The sequence below is a fragment of the Euphorbia lathyris genome, chromosome 5 (genome assembly GCF_963576675.1).
Source record: "Euphorbia lathyris chromosome 5, ddEupLath1.1, whole genome shotgun sequence".
In the NCBI taxonomy this organism is placed as follows: Eukaryota; Viridiplantae; Streptophyta; class Magnoliopsida; order Malpighiales; family Euphorbiaceae; genus Euphorbia; species Euphorbia lathyris.
The window spans coordinates 13,108,671-13,131,615 of record NC_088914.1 but is presented as its reverse complement, the minus strand read 5'-3'; the positions used below and the strand labels follow the sequence as shown (position 1 = coordinate 13,131,615).

Here is a 22,945-nt window from a genome sequence, read left to right as displayed (position 1 = left end):
GAACCTCAGGTCGTTGAGCTATGGGCCCAGAAAATTCCAGACGAGCCCGAAGTGTGCCAGGACGGGCCAGATTCATCTGGAACATGCCAGAACGGGCCAGATTCGTGCGGAAGGTGCCGAAGTGTGCCGAAATGTGTCGAAATAGTTCGGGACATGGCAGAATAGGCCGGAATAGCCCATGAAACTTCTAGGGGCATATAAGAAAGGCCCCAACCTTTCCCAACTCTTCTTATTACTCTTTTTAAATTGTTCTTGCTCTAGATTTTTCTAGGATTTTTGTGTAAATTTTTCTAGAATCTTCTTAGATAGCCTATAAATAGGAGAGTTGGGCTCATTTGTAACCAATTCCACAAATCCACCGAAAAGTGTGAAAGCAAGTGAGTGACTCAGAGAATTTCCTTTGTGAGTTAACCTTTGTAAAACATTCTGTTTCTAATAAAAGAATGTTTCCTCATTTAGACTTGTGCAAGATCCTAATTCTGCTGCAAAACGTTGCCTAGCATTCGAGGTTAAGGCTGAACTAGTAATTGAGGAGAATTTATTTTCATCGAAAAAAGATAGTTTTAACAACTTTTCTATCTCAAATCTTCAATTTTCGAACATGATTAGGCAGTGTCGCACGGTCGACAGACAATCGGGAGGTTGTGTCTGTGACAAATAGTATTGAGAGAATGAGAGATAGATTCAATCATGGTTCTAGATAAATAGTTAAAGCAGATTGTTTAAAATATTTTTCAATTAGAAACCGGGATAAAACCGGTTTACCGGGTTGATCCTGGTTCACCGGTTTTTTCCAGTTATAATAGGGTCAATATTATTGACTCTTAATTAGCATAACCAGAGCCTGGCCGGTTCCAAAATCAACTGGCTGGTCCGGTCCGGTTTTTAAAACCATGGTAAAAACAACGGACAACACTGCTTAGCTCATGAGGATGGAGGATCGTAACAAATTGAAAGAAACTACCTTTCCTAAACTATGAAAAACTATTATTTTATGATGCATGATCTGTCATTTTTGTTTTATGTGAAATATTTTATTCCAGTCAAATTGTGACAGCCTAATTAAACTAACCAACAAAATTTTTTAAGGAGCATCTTCAGAGCTCCATCACTTAATTAAATTAAATCATTCTTATTTTCTTTTAACGCTGTTTATCATATGGGAGCCCATACGTTTTTTTTATGGCTTAAATGGATCAAATGATCACTAAACTTTCAATTTCAATTTGTGCTAATTCAACTTTAAATTTTAAATCAATAACATTAGTTCGGTGACTTAAAAAGTAAAAAAACACTAGAAATATTAGATAGCTTCCACGTAAGCAATTTTCACCGCTGGTGGAAACAATATGTGTCAGCCATTTAGCTGATACGTGTTGTTTCGGCCAGCGGTGAAGATTGAATATTACTGATGTGGTAGTTATTTTTTTGGATGTCTATGTGCTTTTTAAATTATTGGAATGATTTAATTGAAATAAAATTGAAAGTTTAATAATTTTATTAAAAAAAATTGAAATTGAAATAGCATTTTAAGACCACTATAAAAAATTCAATAACTAACGGGGTGTTTGTTAGAGGGGATAAAGACACATGGATAGGGATAAAAAAACTGAGACGAGTTATCCCATGTTTGTTTTAGAGATAGGTTAGAAAGATAAGAGTGGGATAAGCTAAGAGTGGGATAAGCTCCTGCGATTTTAATAGGATGGAAAAGTCCATCTTATCCCTCAAATTAATGTTATGTAGTTTAAATTGTTAGAGCATCTCCAAGAGACTCTTAGTGCACTCTTTAAAAATAATATAAATAATTGACTCTTAGTGATTTAAGAGTGACTAAGATATATCATCTCCAATAATACTCATTGTATTCACTATTTATTTATTATTTTATCATTAAAATTATTACTTGTTGTTATATTTACCAATAGTGTAAGGAAAGAGGCTCTACAATAATAAATTATTAATAAAAAATGGATTAAAAGATACTAAGAGGTGGAAAGAGACTCTCTATTAATAGAGATGATGAAGGCTCTTAGTGATTTGAGGATCACTAAGAGAATGTTGAAGCTAATTTTCCATTCTCCCTCAAATTTTAACTTAAGAGGCAACTTAAGAGGCTGTTGGAGATGCTCTTAGGAACTAATGCAATTACGATAAACGAAACACAAACAAACACGCAAGAATTGTTTACCCAGTTCGCCACTCAATTTGAATGACTACGTCTGGGGACACTACCAAGCCAGGATATTCCACTATAATTTTCAGGATACGGATTATAAAGAAATAGACTATATTTATACTCTTCAAGAAACCCTAATCGCCCAAGAAACCCTAATTTTTTTTTTATCCCTATCGCTTAAATTAGGCATATCTATTAGTCTCCAAAACCCAACATAAATAAGGTTAAAATAGTAAAATGTATTATTTTATCATATCCCTATCCCACATAGCAAACATTGAATAATAATTTTCGACTATCATATTTTTATCGTTATCTCAACCATTTATCTTTATTCCTATCCCAACTTTTGTCCCTATCCCGATAAAAACCAAACACCAGGTCAATGTATAATTAGGTACTTAGAAAGGACATTTTAAAAGTTATTGAAAACAATTGATTGATCTTGTTGACTAAGCTTCAACACCAACTCTCTCTAGCATCAATGGATCCCTTAATACTCATTATTACCTTCTCCTTTCTTCTGATTCTCCCTCTCTACTTTCTTCTAAAAACCAAATCCCCCAAAAGGGTTCCACCAGGATCTTTAGGTCTACCCATAATAGGCCAGAGCCTGAGTCTTCTGCGAGCCTTGAATCAAGACACAGCAGGAACATGGCTCAAGGAAAGAAGCAGAAAATATGGTCCAGTCTCAAAGATGAATGTGTTTGGATCTCCAACTGTGTTTATCCATGGTCCAGCTGCTAGCAAGTTCATCTACACTAGTAACTGTGTTTCTAGTGAGACTCCTTCGTCGGTGAGGAAAATATTTGGGGAAAGAGGGATCTTTGAATTGAGTGGATATGAACATAAACGTGTTAGAGCTGCACTTGTTTCGTTTCTTAAACCTGAAGTGTTGAAGCAATATGTTGGGAAGATGGATCAAGAAATTAGAACCCAGATCAAGATCCACTGGAATGGAAAGGAAAAGATCTCGGTATGTTGTTTTTCTTTGATGATTTTGGCTTTGTTTTATTGGGGAAAAAAAGAATTAAGGGTTAAAATAACTTCTGAATTTGAATTTGGTACACATTTCGAAGTTTAGTTTAGAAGTTGCGAAAACTTAAGAAATTAGTTTAAATATTAAAATTGATTGTTTGTCGTCAATTTGTCAAATTTTTGCTAATTTTTGGACTGAATTTATATCTAACTTTGATTTGGGTTAAAATGATCGTGGTTACAAATTTCAGAGGCCATTTTAACCCTTAATTCGGGAAAGAAGTATGTTGAAGTTCAGATAAATTACACCAAAGTCGGTGGTCTGTCTCAAAGTTTAGTAAATTCAAACAGAAAATGTTGTTGAAAAAATAAAATAAAAATTGAATGACTTTATTGAAAGAAAATAAAACTTAATGATCATAAATATAAATATGATTTAGCCATAGAGCATATGCCCTTTACAATTTTTATGTGTATCAGTTTTATTTTCTAATTTGACATTTTTGAGTCTTTAACTAATTATAATCGCATTGAAAAATGGTTAACGAAATATTTAGTTTAAACTTTTAACGGTGAAACCTCTGAAATATTTAGTTTAAACTTTTAGTTGAATAAAAAAAGCGTTAGTAATTAACTACTGTATAGGAGCAGAAACCAAGGCCAAACAGTATTTCTAAAATAATTAGGTAGGAAATGGAAAAAAAAAAAACTCAAACAGAAATGAACCCAAATGCATAAATGCTAGTAAAAAATAGTTTCCGCACAACATAGTTGACTGATAAAAAAAAGTATTATTGAATTTTAACTATCAGTTTAAACTTTTAATTAAAAAATGGTTCATTGACATGGATATCAAATTTCATTAGAACTCATTTCATTTGAATCCGAAATTGCACTTTTAACATGTTTAGGGGGTGTTTGGTTACTAATTTTCATGTTTTTGTTAGTTTTTTCACTTCAAAATTGATAGTTATAGATGTTTGGTTAGAAACTTCTATTTGCCTATAACACCTGAAAAGCTGTTTTTTTCAACACCAAATAACAACATCAAACGGTAGATAAACCAAACATGCTGTAAATTAGTTTTTTTATTCATGTGTTGTGATGTTGAAAGAGGGAAAACTGTACAAAATGCAAGCGATTGCTAATGTAATCGAGTTTGATATTCACGGCTTATTAATTGTCTTGTTAACCGAGAGTTCAATATGTGCGATTATAATTAGCTGAGACGACAGTTTCTTATCTAACTAATATGAATTATCAAAAACATAACAGGCAATGCCATTTATGGAGACACTGACTTTCAACATCATGAGCTCATTTATTGTGGGAATAGAGCAAGGAACCAGAAGAGAAAGCCTCAACAAGTTCTTCCACCACATCTTGGATGGCTTATTATCAGTTCCCATCAATCTCCCCTTCACAAAATTCAACCGTAGCCTGAAATCAAGATCGAAAATCGAAAACATTATCGCGGAACTTATACAAGAAAAAAGAGCAGCACTAGAACAACAAAAAACTTCCCCTCAACAAGATCTTCTCACTTCCTTAATCAGTCTCCGAAACGAGGACAATTCGCCTATGCTTTCCGACGAAGATATACGTAGACAATGCTATTTTTACAATGATTGCAGGCCATGACACAACATCTGTTCTCCTTACCTTCTTGATCAGACTTTTAGCAACTGATGCTTCTGTTCATGCCAACATTCTTCAAGGTATATACTAATCGAAAAAAAGATCGATTTTAGATTTTCGCGCATATTCTTGTGCATAATCATTAACATTTTGAAACTACAGAACAAGAGGAAATAGCCAAGAGTAAGGCTCCGGGGGAACTTCTTACATGGGATGATCTTATAAGAATGAAATATACGTGGAGTGTAGCTTTGGAGACACCGAGAATGTACCCTCCTGCAATGTTTAGCTTTAGGAAAGTCGTAAAAGATTTCGAATACGAAGGATTTCTTATTCCGAAAGGATGGCAGGTCTTAATTTTCACCTTTTTGCAATTACTAAAGTGTGTTTCATTCTGCTGTAGTTGTTTACTATTTGCTGTTTTTTCTTCGGTTCAGGTAATAGTGGCCCCGTACATGACTCATATGGATGATAACATATTTCCAAATGCATCGGAGTTCGATCCGGGGCATTTCGAGAAACAGGCATCAATCCCACCTTACTGTTTTATGTCATTTGGTGGAGGACCGAGGATTTGCCCCGGAAATGAATTTGCAAAGATTGAAACTTTAGTTACAATACATAATTTGTTGACTCAATTTACATGGAAGCTTTCTTCTCCGGACATGTCATTTTCCAGAAATCCAATGCCAAGTTTCAAGAATGGTTTAGAGATACTAATCGAGCCAAAGATCTCTAGCTAATGAAAATCAGATGCAATTTCTGTTCAATGTACACATTTGAAGATCTTGAATGTTGCCATTGCAGATTGCTATATCACTTTTATTGCTGTAAGGAATTTCTATGTATAGTTGCAAAATTTTGAACTTTCTCACAAATTCATTTATATCCCCATCTTGGAAGCCAAAAGTGGTTTAAAAATGGATAAGGTAGAAAAAAAAAAACTCTCAATATTGGAAGCCAAAATAATTTTACTTCTAATATTTACAATTTTACTACAAATTTTACAGGTCAATTTTACTTCTAACGTTTGAAACTTACAGGGTGTTTTTCTTCCCCTGATTGTCTTTTCATATTAATAAAGAGAATTTTAAGTGTTTGAGTAAGGAACTACTGTTTGCCTTTCTTATATGAAAATTAGCTTTTTCCGAAAGCATGGACTCCATACTTTTCCAACAACAAACCGTAACAGCAAATAGCAAGTAAGACAAACGGATCTGGACAGATTTTCAGTCATGACTACTGGAACACTCTTTGCAGTCATTAATCTTGTTACGTCTCCTCTATTTGTGTGTTATGTAATTACTAATCAGTAACCAATCAAATATATATTATATACACGTGGAAAAAAAGTACAAAAGTTCAAAATGTTATCTTGTGTTTTGCACCAAATTAAAACAGTGTGTACATCCTATGTTTTTTTGCATTTTTTTTTAATTTCAAGTGTATAATTATAGTTAAGGATAAAATCGGTCAAACTTGCAGACTTTAAGGATATAAGCGTGTTTTTTATATGATATGATATGATATGGATAAAATTTCTCTTTATACCTAAAAAATAATAGTATTTTTTCATCTTATTCCTTAAAAATTTACAAATCGATTTTTTAAAGATTACTCTGTTAGCAAACATATCAAAACTACTCTTAGATTTTACTACCTTATATAAAATATGAAACCAGTGTGTTCTCTCTCCCCACTCCTTGATCTCCTCCTGCATTTCATAAATTTTTTGAGGTTCTGGTTGAGGTTGAATATCAATTGGAAGATTGAAATTTGTTTATTTATAAATTCTTTCATGAATGGTAAAATCTAAACTGGGAATTGATAACAAGCAAACAAATATTACCTTAGAAACACATCCTCAAATCTTGGTCGAGAGTCTAGAGTCGACTTACAAAAATAAGGATGTGGGGTTTTCAGATGAATCAAGGTGATCTAAGACTAGGTCGAGCCTTATATATGAATATAGAGTTTAAAAGTCTAGCTCGCTTTCTATTTTCTTCTCTTTATCTCAAGTAGAAATCAACTTATATATGAGTGACAGCCGACACTTCCTTTATTTTGCAAGAAGTATCCGATCATTCTCACATGAAAAATTTATCATATCTTCATAAGTTCTAGATACCAACATGATTAATGGAGGTCAAATATGAGAAAAAAACAAAAATAAAAGCCGAAAAATCTTAGTTCACACATTTTTACCTAACAACTGATTAGTCTTTCTATTTTGAAAAACATATTGCAAAATTTCTATCTTTTATCAATATTAGCCTTTTAACCCTTTAATTATTCTTTAGATTTCCAACCGTTATATTTGATATAAACAGACAGACAGAAAATAACAGAATAATATATTTATTTTGTATCTTAATATGTCTGTCCTAAAAGTTAAAATATATTCACTTAAAATACAAATCTTATAACGTGTTTTTTAAAATATGGACCTAAACAATATATTTGGTAAAAAAATGGAACTAATAAATCTATTTTCAAACAGGTGCAATCCGAGATGAGGCCTGAGGATGTGAACAGTTTTTAATAGCCGATGGCCCAAATCGCTTCATAATAAGGAAAATCGACAGATCTCCCTTCAAGATCCATGAGTCCATCAATTTCATGGTTGGAGTCCATCAATTTCATGGGAGATATGCGAACTCTAGCAAGTGTGAGTATGTTTGGTGTGGGCTTACCTCCGAGAGTCCTATTTCCAAACACGATTGATTGAGAGTGAGAGAGAAAATTCAAAGGCAGCATTTACCATTACTAGAAGCATCGAGATGATCCCAGTTGTATTCATAGAGTTATGTTCACATGGACACTGATGACTACCCTGATGATCAGGTAAATTTGATCATTCAGCGTTAAATCTAGACGGATTAAAGTACTAAGGTGAAGATTCAAAATATTCTAAGACTTATATTTAATCTACCTAGATCTAACTGTTGAGGGTCAATGTGAACGCCATTGTTTAGTCATATTCATGTGCCAAATTAAAGGCTAAGGAATTGTAGCTTATCCTTTCAATCTTCTTCTTCTCGTTTTTCTTTTAATCCTAAACTTTATATTTGACAAACCCCCCTCCCTAAAAAAACAAAAAACACAAAAAAAAAAAAACAAAAAGAAGTAAATTCCATTAATTAATTAAACGGGTCACCGAACATTAATATCAAGAATTTTAGCAGTAACACTAGCTTTCGGAATAGTAATATACAAAACTCCATCTTTAACCTCAGCTGCTATCTTCTCAAACTCTACATTTTCCGGCAAAGCAATCCTCCCGCTATACCTTCCATAGCTCTTCGCCGACCACTCTCCTTCTCCTTCTCCTTCTTCTCCATCCTTCTTATCTATTACCTTTTCTGCTTTGACCACCAACATTTTCTCCTCCACCCAAACCTTCACATCTTCTTTGGTCATTCCAGGCATGTCAAATCTCAATTTATACTCACTTTCTCCTTCTTTTATCTCCCATGGCGTCCTACCCCTCCCAAACGCACTTCCTTCTGCTGCCGGAGATTGCTGCGGTGCCTGCCAGCCCCCTGATGAGTAGGCAAATGGGTCTTCTATCATTCTCTCCATTGTTTCCATCATTTGCTGTACTGTTCTTGCTGTTGGAAACCTGTCCCATAACCCTGCGGAATTTTCAAGATCTTCCTTATCAGAATTTAGATACATAATGCCAAAAATTAAAAAATTTAACTTAAGAATAATAAATTAATATTATAAAACCGATTTAATTAAAAACTCAAGTTGATAGAACCGAACCTCAGTAGGTTCGGTACTGAATTTTTAGTTAAATCGGTTCTATCAACTTTGAGTTTTTATTTAAATTAATTTGTTATAAGACTTTTTCTATTTTTTTTATGCTTACTCGATTTGATAAAAGCTCGGTAAAGTTCAATTCGAAAAGATTCGGTTCGAAATATTAACGAGCTTTAACCGAATCGAGTTTTTATCGAGCTTCTAAACGGTCGAGAAAGATCTAAGAGCATGTTTAATGGAATGGTGCCACCTAAATATAAATCAGGTCCAGAAATAACAAGCTAATAAAAAAAGCTTGTAACTTTAGTATTCTTTTTGGCCCAAATAAATTTAAAAATAATTAAAAAAAAAATAAAATTAGTAATTAATCAGTAAAAGCAGTGAATTTGGCTTTCCTCCATACATTCACAAGAAGATAAAAAAATATTAAAATATTTATGTTAGCAAACAAAAATCACAAAGTTTAAGATTGGAAAGTTATTCCTTTATGTACGAAAATGGTTAGATGTTATAAGTAACGAGCTTGCAACACCCAGTTACTCTGATACGATAAAACCCCGAGAATTAAAAAAGCATTCAGAGATTTTTTAACACCCATCCACGCTCATCTGCATGCTTTCACACGGGTTTCGGAAATCCTCAACCAAAAATGACAGTTAAAACTTACCTGGTGAAACAGAAGGAGGAGGTGGTGTTTTCTTAGGCAGGGGTTGCTTGGTGGTGGTTCTCTGGAGGTGATCGAGATTGTCTCTGCTTTGTTCCGCCATGGCTTTGGGGGTTGTTTTGAAGCTAAGTACCCCATTTGATCTTTTCAACAAGGGAAGATAATTCGATGAGTTTTTTGGTGACAATGGGAGGGAAAAGCTCAGATTGGATAAAGCTTGAGACATGTTTGGTGTGATTAAATTAAAGAGGAATTAGATAGTTGAGATTGTGTTTATGAAAATGGGAGATGGAACTGGTAACGTATTTAAAGACAACAATGGAAATTTCTGGAGATTGAGAGACTGTTATGGAAGATTGGAAATTCATATCTATTCTGGAATTCTCCAGAGACAAATTGTTCTTCCTGATATTGACCCAATTGGCCCACATTTTTAGATAAGCCCATCTCACACTTTATTTTTCATATTTTTGGTCAATATATTAGAGCATTTTTTTAAGGTTAATTACAACTAAATGTCATATGGTTTCACAGATTTGCTGATGGATACTTGTGGTATTTTTCGTTAAAAACGTAACTCTATGATTTACAAAACTTTCATTTTTTTTTGTTGACTTTGTCAAATTTGACTAATAACGATCACAAAATGAAAATTTTCAAAAGTTAAACTATATTTTAAACAAATTTAATTTTTTAACTTTTTAGGTTTGAGTTCATAGTAAATATGATAGTAAACAACTTTAATTCTTGAAATTTTTTATTTTGAGTTCGTTATGTGCAAAATTTGACAAGATCAATAAAAAAATTAAAATTTTGCAAACCATAATGTTGCGTTTGTAACAAAAATTACCACAAGTATTTATTTGCAAATTCGTGAAACCACATAACATCTAGTTGTAATTAACCTTATTTTTAATAAACTCTTAGTGTATTTTTAAAAAATAATATAAACAATTCACTTTTACTGATTTAAGGAATAACTAATACATATCATCTCTAACAATATTCGTTATATTTATTAATTTTGGACAAACTATTAGCAAGCTGAATACATAAATATCGACTGTTGGTGATTTGAAAAATGACTAATATATTATCTCAAACAATTAACTAGTTGTTATTCAATTCAACTATTAATAGCTTGTTAATTGTTGATAACACATACCTATTAACTAATTTTCTATCAAAATATCTATAAAACCAAATAATTATTTGGTGCAACAACGAAAAGAAATTAAAATCAGACAACTAAACAAATACTTAGTGTCTATTTCTTTTGTAATACGGAACTACTTTTTGGCTTTTAATTCTAATCATGAAATAAAAAAAATGATTTGGTAATATTTTAAACCAACTGATTTTATCAATTAATGTGTACTATCCATAAGCAACAACAAATATCAAGCAACTAGCAGTAAAACAGAAACTAGGTAGAGTAAATTGCGTTAAAAATACAGGTACTAAATGTTCTCAAATTAAATTACACATTGAAGTCTCTTCAACAAATTCAACCCATTGGAAAGTCCAAGAATTGATTCCAAAAACTAATTGGACAAATTTTGCTTGAAAATTTATATAATCTAAAAATAAAGATAAATTTGGGCCAATTTAGTACAGAATAAATTAGGGTCAAATACATAAACATCATAGTTAAGTATAAAATTACAACTAAGTTATATCACCAAACTTAATTCTTAATATGTCATTATTTTTTATACATTATGATTTTACACTCCAATTTAAAAATTCTAAATTCTAATTCATAAATCCTAAACACTAGACAATATATTATAGATCCCTAATTTATAAACTCTAGTTCTTAAAATTGATTAAAAATAATAATTTTATTAGTTTGACATAATTGTAAATAATTTTTAAAACATGAATTTCTGCTTAATTTTCCCAATAAATTAATATTTGTGATCAAATTAAATTTCAAAAGACATGAGATTTGGATAGACTTAAAAGAGTGAGCTCATTTAACTCAAGCACCGGCCCACTATCATTATTTAAGGCCCAAATAGCTAACTGCCTATGTAAGACATAAGGGCCATATACTATTCATCCCCAAACCCATCTAAAGAGCGGTAAAAGGATTGTAATCTCATTTTTTTCCCATATACTATTCACCCCCAAACCCATCTAGGAAAAAAAACCGGTGGGAATTTCCCATCCCCATCGATTACGAGAATTTCCTGATTACATTTTCTGTAGAGGTGGGGATGAGAATTGTTTTATCCGTTAGAAGCGAGAACGGATATATGTATCCCATCATGTAAGGATCTGACAAGAGTATCAAATTAAAAAATAATAATAATAAATTAGGTATTCATGAGAAATTGAATCAAAGAAGTACAAAATGGAAGTAACGAGAGAGCATTAGAGATCATTATAAGGCTAGGATTTATATCTATCTAATTTGAGATTTTGTAGTTCCTATAAGTTCTACCTTGTAAATTGAGGGTTTTTAACTCCTTCAAGTTTTAGCGTGGGAATCTCTTTATTGGTTTAGGGTCAAAACCTTCTAACAATTTTTTCATTTCAACCCCTCTATATATGCATCATGATCCTTATACCCGTTCTTAATAACGCCCCAACAGGGATCCCGTGAATTCCCTTATTAATTTCTTGTTTAACATTTATTTTTTGGTTTTTCATATGTTTTTATTCTTTTTAGAGTTATCAGGTTAGGTCAATTTTTTTCCACCACACAACTATACCATATTAAATGCAAAAAAGTGAATTTTAATATATATACACACACAGTGAGGCTATAGAGAGGGATTCTCTTACTTTTTATTTGAAGGGAAGAATATAATTATTCTACTTACCAAACATCATCTAATTACCTAAATAATTCTCATCTCTCTCTCCTAATTTAAATAAACAAAATTTGGGATAATTAAAATCCTAAACAATTCTCATCTCTCTCTTTCCTTATTCTCATTCTCTCTCTAATTACCAAACATCATCATATCTCTCTCTTAAATTAATTAAACAAAATTTAGGATAATTAAAATCCCAAACAATTCTCATCTCTCTCTCCTTCTCATGTCTCTATCTAATTACCAAACATCATCATAATTTAATTAATTAAAATCCTAAATAATTCTCATATCTCTCTTCTAATTTAATTAAACAAAATTTATGAGAATTAAAATCCTAAACAATTTTCATCTCTCTCTCCTTCTTCCCATGTCTCTCTCTCTATAATTACCAAATATCATCCTAATTGAATTAATTAAAATCCTAAACTATTCTCATCGTAACTTTAAGTTCCAGAGGCTGGTCTTGGCGAGACCTCGCCAAATTTCGCACAAGAAGAGCTGGAAAGGCACAGGTCTCGGTGAGACCTGTAATTTTCAGTAAGTTGCAATAGACGGCTCATCTTCTCTATGCAAGTCCATACCCTTCCTCAATTGAACTCCTCAAGGTCATTCAATGCACCAATTCAGTATTTTGGAGGCTACTAATCATAAAATTCAGATTATCATCTTGATTTGAACAAGAATTAGCCTATAAATAGATGAGATGTTGGAAGAAAATACACACTTTTTCCATTTTCTATTGTAGCCAAGCTTTGCGCAATTGTCAATTACTCTTGTTTTAGTCATTTTTTGGAGATTTTAAGTTCAATTTCTAGTTTCAAAGTCATTTCCCTTTGGTTTTTGTAAGTTGATTTTAAGTTTTAAGTAAAAGTTTGTTCATCTTTCATTTCTCCATCTTCTACTTTCAATAAGTTTCACTTTATTTCATTTCATTTCAAGTATTATTTCTCCAATAACTATGCACTAATTCTTCCCTACAAGGGATGAGGGGAATCTTTCTAATGTTTTGAGTCAAGTTAGAAGACTATTAAGGTAAACACCCGAAAACAATTTGATTTAAAGAACTAAGAACGTAAGCTTAATCCACATTTCAGTTAATCGCTTTTTACTCACCATAGTATCAAGAGGTTAACGAAAAACTACATTCTTAGACTCGATAGCAAATCGATGTGGTTTCTAGCACTTCATTGTTAGGATTTCTCATTGAACTTAAAGCTTTCTTATTGTATTTAAGTAACCATTGGCCCAGTTAAGTAAATAGGAGTGAAGAATAAGAACGAGGTGGTCTAAGGTTTTAGTACAGAGTTTCTTTTAGAAATCATCATCTTTAAAATCACGAATTTCTCTTCGATGTTTCATCTCAATAGATTTCATTCGACTCAAACTTAGGAAGTGAACCCGACTCCCTAGTGTTTTACTCTATAGTTTTAACAACAACAAAAATTTCGTCGTTATTCACAACCAACCATTTTAATTCAATCGTTTAGACTTCAAAACTTATGGATAGTTAATGCTTGTGCGGAATCCATGTAGGATCGATCTTTATACGAAAGTATAATGCATTACTTGGTACGATAGAGTGGACTTGCTCTAAAAATCACGTATATGTTTTATACGCATCAATAGTATTACCTTAAACCATTTCCAACTAAAATTTGACAAGTTAGCAGGAACTGGTTCCGGCTTTTTAAGTAACAAACTTTGCAAACACTTGATTCCTTTCAATACATATCAAAAGTGCCTGCTAATAACTTTGTTCTTCACATGATGAGCAAGTATATGCAAACACATCGCTACTTTCTCATCTATCATCATGTACTTTGTATCTTTTATATCTCCTTCATGTTCAAGAATATAACACAATTTTTTAAAAGTAGGCATATTCATTCTAATTCCTGACATACAAACTTCATCATCACGATAGACAAAATCATTCACCATTCTCCTCCTTAAGAAAAAACCATTTATATAGCTTCCTTTTAAGTAAAGTATGTCAACATGTCATGATATTACAAAATAATTGATGAAACCAACATATTATGTTACATATCTCTACCGACGTCAACAATGATGCTCTTAATTTCCTTCTCCTTATTGAATTTCTTCTAGCTAAACTTAGACGAGTCATGATTCTTTAAGAAATTAAACAAGAAAGAATAACTTTATCATTTACAATATCAAACTTAAGAATAACTTTATCATGTAAATACTTCAAGCCACTTATAACAATGCATCTCTAATATTTTTGGAAAGATAAAATATGCAATTAGAAAATAACACTCAACCCAACCCTCCTTAGCTTGGTCCTTAACTTTATTTACACTATTTTTTACATATTTTTAGTAGCAAACAGTTAGACATCAAATAATAATAATAATAATAATAATAATAATAATAATAATAATAATGTTATTATTATTTTCTTAGCAAAGTATGATATGGGTCCATATTTCTATTTTTTTTATTAGAAGCGGGGAGGGAGCGAATGTTCCGACCCATTTATTAAAAAGAATGAAAGAATAAAAACAATGTCAATGAATCAAATGAATACATGAACAATATTAAAATCGGCCGAACCGATTAATTGAAACGGAAAGAGTCCATGCCCCATATCCCGGAGAAGGAATTGACAGAAGTCCGGTGTATCTTCCCACCAGCATTCACCTGCTCCTACCAAAGTTGGCGAGGCGGTCCGCCACTTGATTTCATTTACGATATACGTGGGAAACAGTGAAATTCATTGCCTGCAGTTGAACCTGACATTCCGACCAACTTCAAATAGAGCAATTGAAGTTTGTATTTACCAAATTCCACATTATCAAATCGATATCATTTTCAATGAGCAGCTTTAATCTCATATTCTTCTCCTCAAAATGTGATACAGGTTGAAAGCGATAAATGGAGGTTTTAGTCGTAAACCAACAAAGATCTTCTTCTCTAGCTAGACTAGAAGGAGTGAATCCCGATAAACAAAGGTATAAACCTTTAATCTCAATGAGAAATGATATTTGATTGATAAAAGTTGCCTTATCCTTACAAAAATGAGGGTTTAAATACAACCTCTAAAGATAAGTAAAGGACAGGAACTATCCCTATTAGGGTTACAATATGGTTAACAATAAAAGGGTAAGATAGGTGATGCACCCAGACAACAGGTACAGAGGTGCAGGTATGGAGCGTCAGAGGTTGTTGGAGAATTCCTTCGGCAGGAAGTAAACTTGAGATCCGCCCAGTGTAGTTGTTGGTACGCCTCATGGCGTACACCTAGATCCGCCCCGCTCGCGTGTCCAGGGGATCTGCCCTCTTGGATACAACCTCTATGGGAACGCCGAGAGGAGATCCGCCAAGGCGCGTGTTATTATTGATCCCAGTTAGGATGTCCGCATCATTCTCTCCTTCTTTAAAAGAATTCGGCACTGGCTGGTCTGTGTTGTTCTCCAAAGGGTCATCTGACTTCCACGGGCTAAGGTCACGAACATTGAACGCCGGTGAGACTTTACCAAGCCAATTTGGCAAAGCTATGTGATAGGCATTGGCATTGACCTTCTTGGTGATCTTATATGGCCCGTTCTTTCTCGGTCGAAGCTTGCTGCTTGTGGCGTTGGCGAGTCTCTCTTTTCCCAAGTGAACCATAACCTCATCTACCTCTTGGTGCATCTGGACATAGTCTTTGGCTAGCTGGTTTGCAGTCACGTTTCCTTTGGGAAGGTGGGCTATATCAAGGACGTGATTCGGGGTCTTAGTGTATACCACCTCAAAGGGTGACTTCCCAGTTCCCGAGTGTACAGATCCATTGTAGGCGAACTCAGCTTGTGCCAAAACCACGTCCCACATCCTGGGCTTATCCATACATTTGCTGCGCAGTAAGTTTCCCAAAGTCCGATTGACCACTTCTGTCTGTCCGTTTGTCTGAGGGTGGGCGGTGGTACTAAACTTCAGAGAAGTATCAAAAAGAGCCCACAAGGTCCGCCAGAAGTGACTCAGGAACTTTGTGTCACGGTCTGAGACAATGCTCTTTGGTACACCATGTAGTCTGACAACCTCCTTGAAGAATAGCTTGGCAGTTGCTGAGGCGTCGTTAGTCTTACGGCATGGTACGAAGTGTGCCATTTTCGAAAACCGGTCAACAACCACAAAGATGGAATCCATGCCTCTCTGAGTTCTGGGTAACCCTAGGACAAAATCCATGGACAGATCCTCCCATATGGTTTCTGGTACAGGCAAGGGTAGCTGTAAGCCAGCATTTGTAGCGTGTCCCTTGGCGGTCTGGCAGATATAGCATCGTTCTACCAGGTACGCCACATCTCTTCTCATCTTGGGCCAGAAATAACGGGAACTCACTGCTGCATATGTCTTGTCTCGCCCAAAATGTCCCCCCAGGGATCCGCCATGTAGATCTCGGACCACCTTCTCGCGGATAGAAGTACAGGGTAAACAAAGTTGGTTGCCCCTCATTAGATACTCATCCATCAAGTGATACGCCCCATCCCCATGTTGGCGCTGGCACTTCTCCCAGATAATTCCAAAGTCAGGATCCGCCAGGTACTCTCCTCTGATGTGTTCGAAACAATCGGTCTCCAGGTTGACTGTTTTTATTAGTGCAACCCTCTGACTCAAGGCGTCCACCACTATGTTCTGTTTTCCCGCCTTATGGATAAGTTTATAGGGGAACTTATCTATAAAGGCAGAACACCGGGCGTGCATGGAGCTTCGAAGTTGCTTCTGACTTCCCAGGTATTTGAGAGCTTGATGGTCAGTGTAGAGGATGAACTCTTTTCCCACCAAGTAATGTTCCCATACTTTCAACGCCCTCACTACAGCATAAAACTCTTGATCATACGTTGCCCATTTTTGCCGTGCCTCACAGAGCTTCTCACTGAAGTATGCAATGGGCCTCTTTTCTTGCATCAAGACACCACCAATCCCAATTCCACTGGCATCACACTCAACTTCAAACAATTTGTCAAAATCGGGATACGCCAGCACTGGCGCTGTACTCAGCTTTTCCTTGATCAAGGCGAAGCTCTCTTCTTGGGCGTCCGCCCACTCGAACCCCTTTCCCTTCTTCAAACATTCCGTCAACGGGGCCACTATGGAACTGAAGTTCTTAATGAATCGGCGATAGAACGTTGCTAGCCCATGAAAACTCCTGATATCCCCCACGTTCCTCGGGGTAGGCCATTCTCGGATGGCTCTTACCTTCTCCCCATCAACTTGGATTCCATTCCCACTGACCATAAATCCAAGGAAAACTAAGCTCTCCATGACAAAGTCACACTTCTTGGTGTTGGCGTATAGTTGGTGTTTCCTTAACAGGTCAAACACTGTCTGCAAGTGCTCTTCATGTTCCGCCAAGGTCTGGCTGTGGATCAAAATGTCATCAAAATACACAACTACGAACTTCCCAATCACTGGGTGAAGCACCTGATTCATCAGTCTCATAAAAGTACTAGGGGCGTTGGTCATCCCAAAGGGCATAACTAACCATTCATACAATCCATCTCTTGTCTTGAAGGCAGTCTTCCACTCATCCCCAGATCGGATTCGTATCTGATGATACCCACTCCTGAGGTCAATCTTGGAGAAGACTCGAGATCCGCCAAGTTGGTCCAATATGTCATCCAACCTTGGAATCGGGAACTTGTACTTGATGGTGATCTTGTTAATAGCCCTACTGTCAACACACATCCGCCAAGACCCATCCTTCTTCGGTGTAAGTAAAGCTGGAACGGCGTAAGGACTCATACTCTCCCTAACGTATCCCATCTCGATGAGTTCCTCCACTTTCTGTCTCATGATGTCATTCTCCTTTGGGCTCATTCGATAGTGTGGGAGGCTTGGTAAACTAGCCCCGGGCACAAGATCGATATGATGTTGGATTTCCCTCAAAGGTGGTAACCCACTTGGCAGTTCGTTAGGGAACAGATCCTGATATTCGCCAAGTAGGCGGGTCACTTCACTCGGCATCTCCCTTTCGTCCCTTTGGGCGGATTCGTGATTCGCCTTAACCATTACCACATATACCATTTGGCTCTCTTCACATTCGCTGACAAACGATTTGTGTGTAGGACAGACTACCAAGGTAGACTTCTCGTCGGCCTTTGGCTCTCTCACCATTGGTGTAAGGATAAACTTCACCCCATTCTTCACAAATCTGTAAGTGTTCTCTCTTCCGGCGTGGGTGGCGTTGTTATCAAACTGCCAGGGTCGGCCCAACAATAGGTGGCATGCGTCCATGTCCACCACATCACAACAGACTTCATCATGATAGTTACCAATCTCAATCGGTACCTTGCATCTCTGGGTCACCCTCAACTCACCCACGTTCTTGATCCATCCCACCTTGTAGGGATCAGGATGCGCCTCTACCAACAACCCGAACTTCTGAACGGCGCTGCTACTCACAATGTTCTTCTGGCTCCCACTATCTATTATCACATTACATCGCCCGCCCTTCATAAGACAGCGGGTCCTGAATAGTCGGTGCCTCTGATCGCCCTCTATCCGGCTGGAGACAAACAAACGCCGTACCACATGAATGGCGTACCTCTCTTCACCCACCACCTCATCATCTTCTCCCAAGGGTTCACAAAATACTTCATCCTCTTCGTCATAGTCATCTTTATACCTTTCCACCATGTTAGCGCTCTTTCTTCTAGGACATTCGTTGGATCTATGTCCTGGCTCATTGCACCGAAAACATTTGAAAGGTGCTGGCCTTGCATACGGATTGTTGCTCTTGGGTGGTATAGGTGCTTCTTTGTATGGTCTAGTATCTCCAACGGATCCCCTTCCCACACTGTTAACCTTGGCCCCACTGGTACTCGTCACCTGCTTGCCTTTGTCATAAGACCTTACGTTATCTCTTCCTCCAGGCGTATACTCAGTAGTGGCGGATCTCCTGGATCTCCCGGTCAGTTGGGATTCAGCCTTGAGGGCTAAATTCCTAGCATCTTGTACTCGCACCACCATCTGTGTGCCAATACGATCCTGGATGTTGTATCTCAGCCCTTCTAGATACCTAGAGGTCTTTTGGCTTTCAGTCTCAGACAAGTTGGCTCTCGCCGAAAGCCTCAAGAACTCTGAAGTATACTCATGGACACTTCGAGTCCCTTGAGAACATCCCCTGTAGGAGCTGTAAATATACTGCTCATAATCCGGCGGTAAGAACCGCTCCCTCAACATCGCCTTCATCCGTAGCCAAGATCTAATCGGATCTCTGCCCCCTCTTCTTCTTTCCTCCCTCATCTGATCCCACCAAACTGATGCGCCACCCTTCAGGCGATACGCCACCAGTCTAACTTTCCTCTCATCAGGAATACCAGCATACTCAAAGAAACGCTCAACTTCCGATAACCAATCTAAGAATCCCTCTATATCCAGCTCGCCACCAAAAGATGGTAAATCTATTTTTAGCTTAAAGGCATCATCTCTGTCAAAGTTTCCTAGGTCTGGTTCTGCCCTAGCCATACCCACACGCCGGTTATCAATCGGACCACCATTCCTCACAGTTCTAAAGGCACCATTGTCCCCAATATCCTCAAAATCATCACTATCACTATCAGCGTTATGTACAAGGACAAAGTTGGGTCTTCTTACCTCAGGATCCCTAGGACCCATTTGTGGAAGTTGGACATTTGTCAACGGCAGTCGAGGTGGCGTGGGTTGCCTTTGGGGTCGTGGTTCAAGGACTCCTTCCCTCCTCTGGTCGGGCTCCCCGGCGGCTGGTCTGACCACTGCACGGATCTCCAATCTGAGGTTTTCTAGGGAAGCGATTAGCTCCTGGAACCGTTGGTCATTTTGTTTCTGCCGCTCAAGGCTGGCCTGGATTTGTTCCGCGAGGTGCTCTCTCAGCTCCTCATATCTCCGATCACTGGTTTCCATGGAATCTTGCGGTTGTCGGGGTTGAACCATTGCCAAAAGAAGTTTCGGGTCAGGAAACGATTGGCTCTGATACCAACTGATACCGATTGAAAGCGATAAATGGAGGTTTTAGTCGTAAACCAACAAAGATCTTCTTCTCTAGCTAGACTAGAAGGAGTGAATCCCGATAAACAAAGGTATAAACCTTTAATCTCAATGAGAAATGATATTTGATTGATAAAAGTTGTCTTATCCTTACAAAAATGAGGGTTTAAATACAACCTCTAAAGATAAGTAAAGGACAGGAACTATCCCTATTAGGGTTACAATATGGTTAACAATAAAAGGGTAAGATAGGTGATGCACCCAGACAACAGGTACAGAGGTGCAGGTACGGAGCGTCAGAGGTTGTTGGAGAATTCCTTCGGCAGGAAGTAAACTTGAGATCCGCCCAGTGTAGTTGTTGGTACGCCTCATGGCGTACACCTAGATCCGCCCCGCCCGCGTGTCCAGGGGATCCGCCCTCTTGGATACAACCTCTATGGGAACGCCGAGAGGAGATCCGCCAAGGCGCGTGTTATTATTGATCCCAGTTAGGATGTCCGCATCAAAATGGAAATAATATTAAAGACATATAGATTCTCGATTTGTTGAGCAATTCATCATTAATCCTTAAATTAGACTCTCCAATTTTAAATTCATTAGAGTAATTCATCATCCCTTTCAACCACTCTATAATTCAAACTTATCATTGCGACAATTATCTGACCCTCAATAAGTCCCTTTCACTTCTCAACCATCTTTGAATACTGAATTAATGGGTCAATCTGCAAATTTAAGTACAAGACAATCATGGAAATAATGATAATTATAATGATCATAATCCATATGGTTCTTCATGGGTTCTTCCATCTCCAACTACATCAGTTCCTCCAGCATTAACAAAGATATAAATAAGTAATTATATACTAATTATAGAACTTATTCCAAATTGATCTAAGGTTAGAGTACGGTAAGAATGAGAGGATTCCAATTACATTATAAATTTCACCCAAACATATTAATGGACTTTTAGTGTAATGGGGATTCCATTATAAAGCTCATATGTCTTACCAAAACGTATCCTTAGAACTCAAGCTTCCTTACCATTGTCTTTTTGGGCTGATTGTATTTTACATTCTCCTTATTTGATCAACGTTATGCCAACACATGTTTTTAATGATGTAACTCTATATCACATGTTATATAACATGTTCGTTGTATATGATAATTTGAAGATCTTTGGCAGCTTAGTTTGTATAGTCAATTTTAAACTAGGAAAGATAAAGTTTAATCCACGTGCTTTACGATGCATTTTTTTTGTTGATTTTAAACCATGTGTTAAGGGATATAAAGTTTATAATCTTTTGACTCATACATATACCATTTGAGAGATGTGAAGTTTATAGAGCATGTTTTTCCTTATGCAGCTTCATACCTATTTAAGAATGTAGAAAATGATCAATTCTTAAGTCATGAATTTTTTGACACTCTTTTTCCTTTATGATGCTCCTATGGCACAAGCTCAGACACATCATGGTTTAAAAAATGTGGATGTTCAACAAGGTTTTCATTTTCCTCCTCTAAACCACGTGAATGAGATCCAAGAAAATGATTATTTTACTCTACATCCACACAACTGGGATTGAAAGGTTTTTTGCAAATGCAAATTGGGCCACTTGTATACAATACAAGTAGGGATGTACAATGAATAATTTTTTGGTATTTGGAACCCAACCCAACCCAATCCACTAGAACAAATAGTTCATGGATTGGTTGTTAAAACCAACCCAACCCATCAAATATTCAAATTAAAAGAGTTGGGTTGGATTGGGTTGGGTTGGGTTGAATGTTAATTCAAATAATTCAAAATGACAACTATATATAAAACAAACTATAACTTTGAGAATATTAATTATTATATCAACTAAAACAATAGCTGTAACTTAAAAAAAAATTAAAAAACTATTTTAATTCTTAATAAACTTAAATAAAATATCAATTAAAATAATAACTCGAATTTTTTCAAAAAAAAACCTAGAAATTTGTTCACTTGAATTTCAATTAACATATACGTAAAAACTATTAGTCCAAATATGTAATGTTCTATCAAATTAAAATATAACAATATTATATTAAAATAACCTACAATCAAATTAAAAAGTTTTCGATGGAGCATCATCAAACAACAATGTAGTAGTCATCCAAATCATCAAGAATTTTTTAAATTTCAGAATTTCCTGAATTTGTAAATTTCTGAAATTTCAGAATTTTTGAAATTTCAAAATTTATGAATTCTATAATTTTCAAAATTTTAGAATTTCTGGAATTCCAGAATTTTCATATTCTGTAATTTTGAGATTTTCGAAATTCTAGAATTTCCAGATTATGGAATTCCAGAATTTTTGGAATTTCAGAATTTCCAGATTATGAAATTCCTGATTTTTGAATTTCAGTATTTTTGAAATTCTAGAATTTTTAAAATTTTAGAATTTTGTGAAATTACAGAATTTTTGAAATTCTATAATTTCCGAATTCTGGAATTCCAGAATTTTCATATTCTGGAATTTCAGAATTTTCAAAATTTTAGAATTTTCGGATTTTGGAATTCTTCCGATTCTGGAATTCCAGAATTTCCAAAATTCGAGAATTTCTGAATTTCAGAATTTTCGAAATTACAGAATTTCAGAATTTTTGAAATTCTAGAATTTCCAGAATAAGTATGAAAAACGAGTTGAAAGGAAACTATATATAATGAGTTGAAAAATCTACTAATATTAAAGAATAAGTATGAAAAGAATAATATGAAAAGAATAATTCTGCTTTAGTGTATGAATAATTCAAATTCTCTTCAAAATTTCTTAATCAAACTCAACCCAACCCAACCCAACAAATAAATTAGATAATATAGAATATGTTGGGTTGGATTGGTGGGTTGGGTATATTTTGTACAGCCCTAATAAAAGCATCTCAGGATAGGGAAAATTACAT

The 22,945-nt window shown here is 35.6% G+C and overlaps 2 protein-coding genes across 2 annotated transcripts; one reads left to right on the top strand and one right to left on the bottom strand.

The window, feature by feature from the left end:
- Positions 1–2,614: 2,614 nt before the first annotated feature.
- LOC136230332 (taxane 10-beta-hydroxylase-like) lies at positions 2,615–5,955 on the top strand. Its single transcript, XM_066019382.1, has 4 exons — positions 2,615–3,155; positions 4,433–4,875; positions 4,958–5,145; positions 5,233–5,955. The coding sequence occupies exons 1-2, from the start codon at positions 2,664–2,666 to the stop codon at positions 4,796–4,798; spliced, it is 858 nt and encodes a 285-aa protein (XP_065875454.1). The 5' UTR covers positions 2,615–2,663; the 3' UTR covers positions 4,799–4,875; positions 4,958–5,145; positions 5,233–5,955.
- Positions 5,956–7,905: 1,950 nt separating this feature from the next.
- LOC136230398 (heat shock protein 21, chloroplastic-like) lies at positions 7,906–9,554 on the bottom strand. Its single transcript, XM_066019465.1, has 2 exons — positions 9,228–9,554; positions 7,906–8,430 (listed from the first exon to the last, which is right to left on the bottom strand). The coding sequence occupies exons 1-2, from the start codon at positions 9,448–9,450 to the stop codon at positions 7,949–7,951; spliced, it is 705 nt and encodes a 234-aa protein (XP_065875537.1). The 5' UTR covers positions 9,451–9,554; the 3' UTR covers positions 7,906–7,948.
- Positions 9,555–22,945: the final 13,391 nt, after the last annotated feature.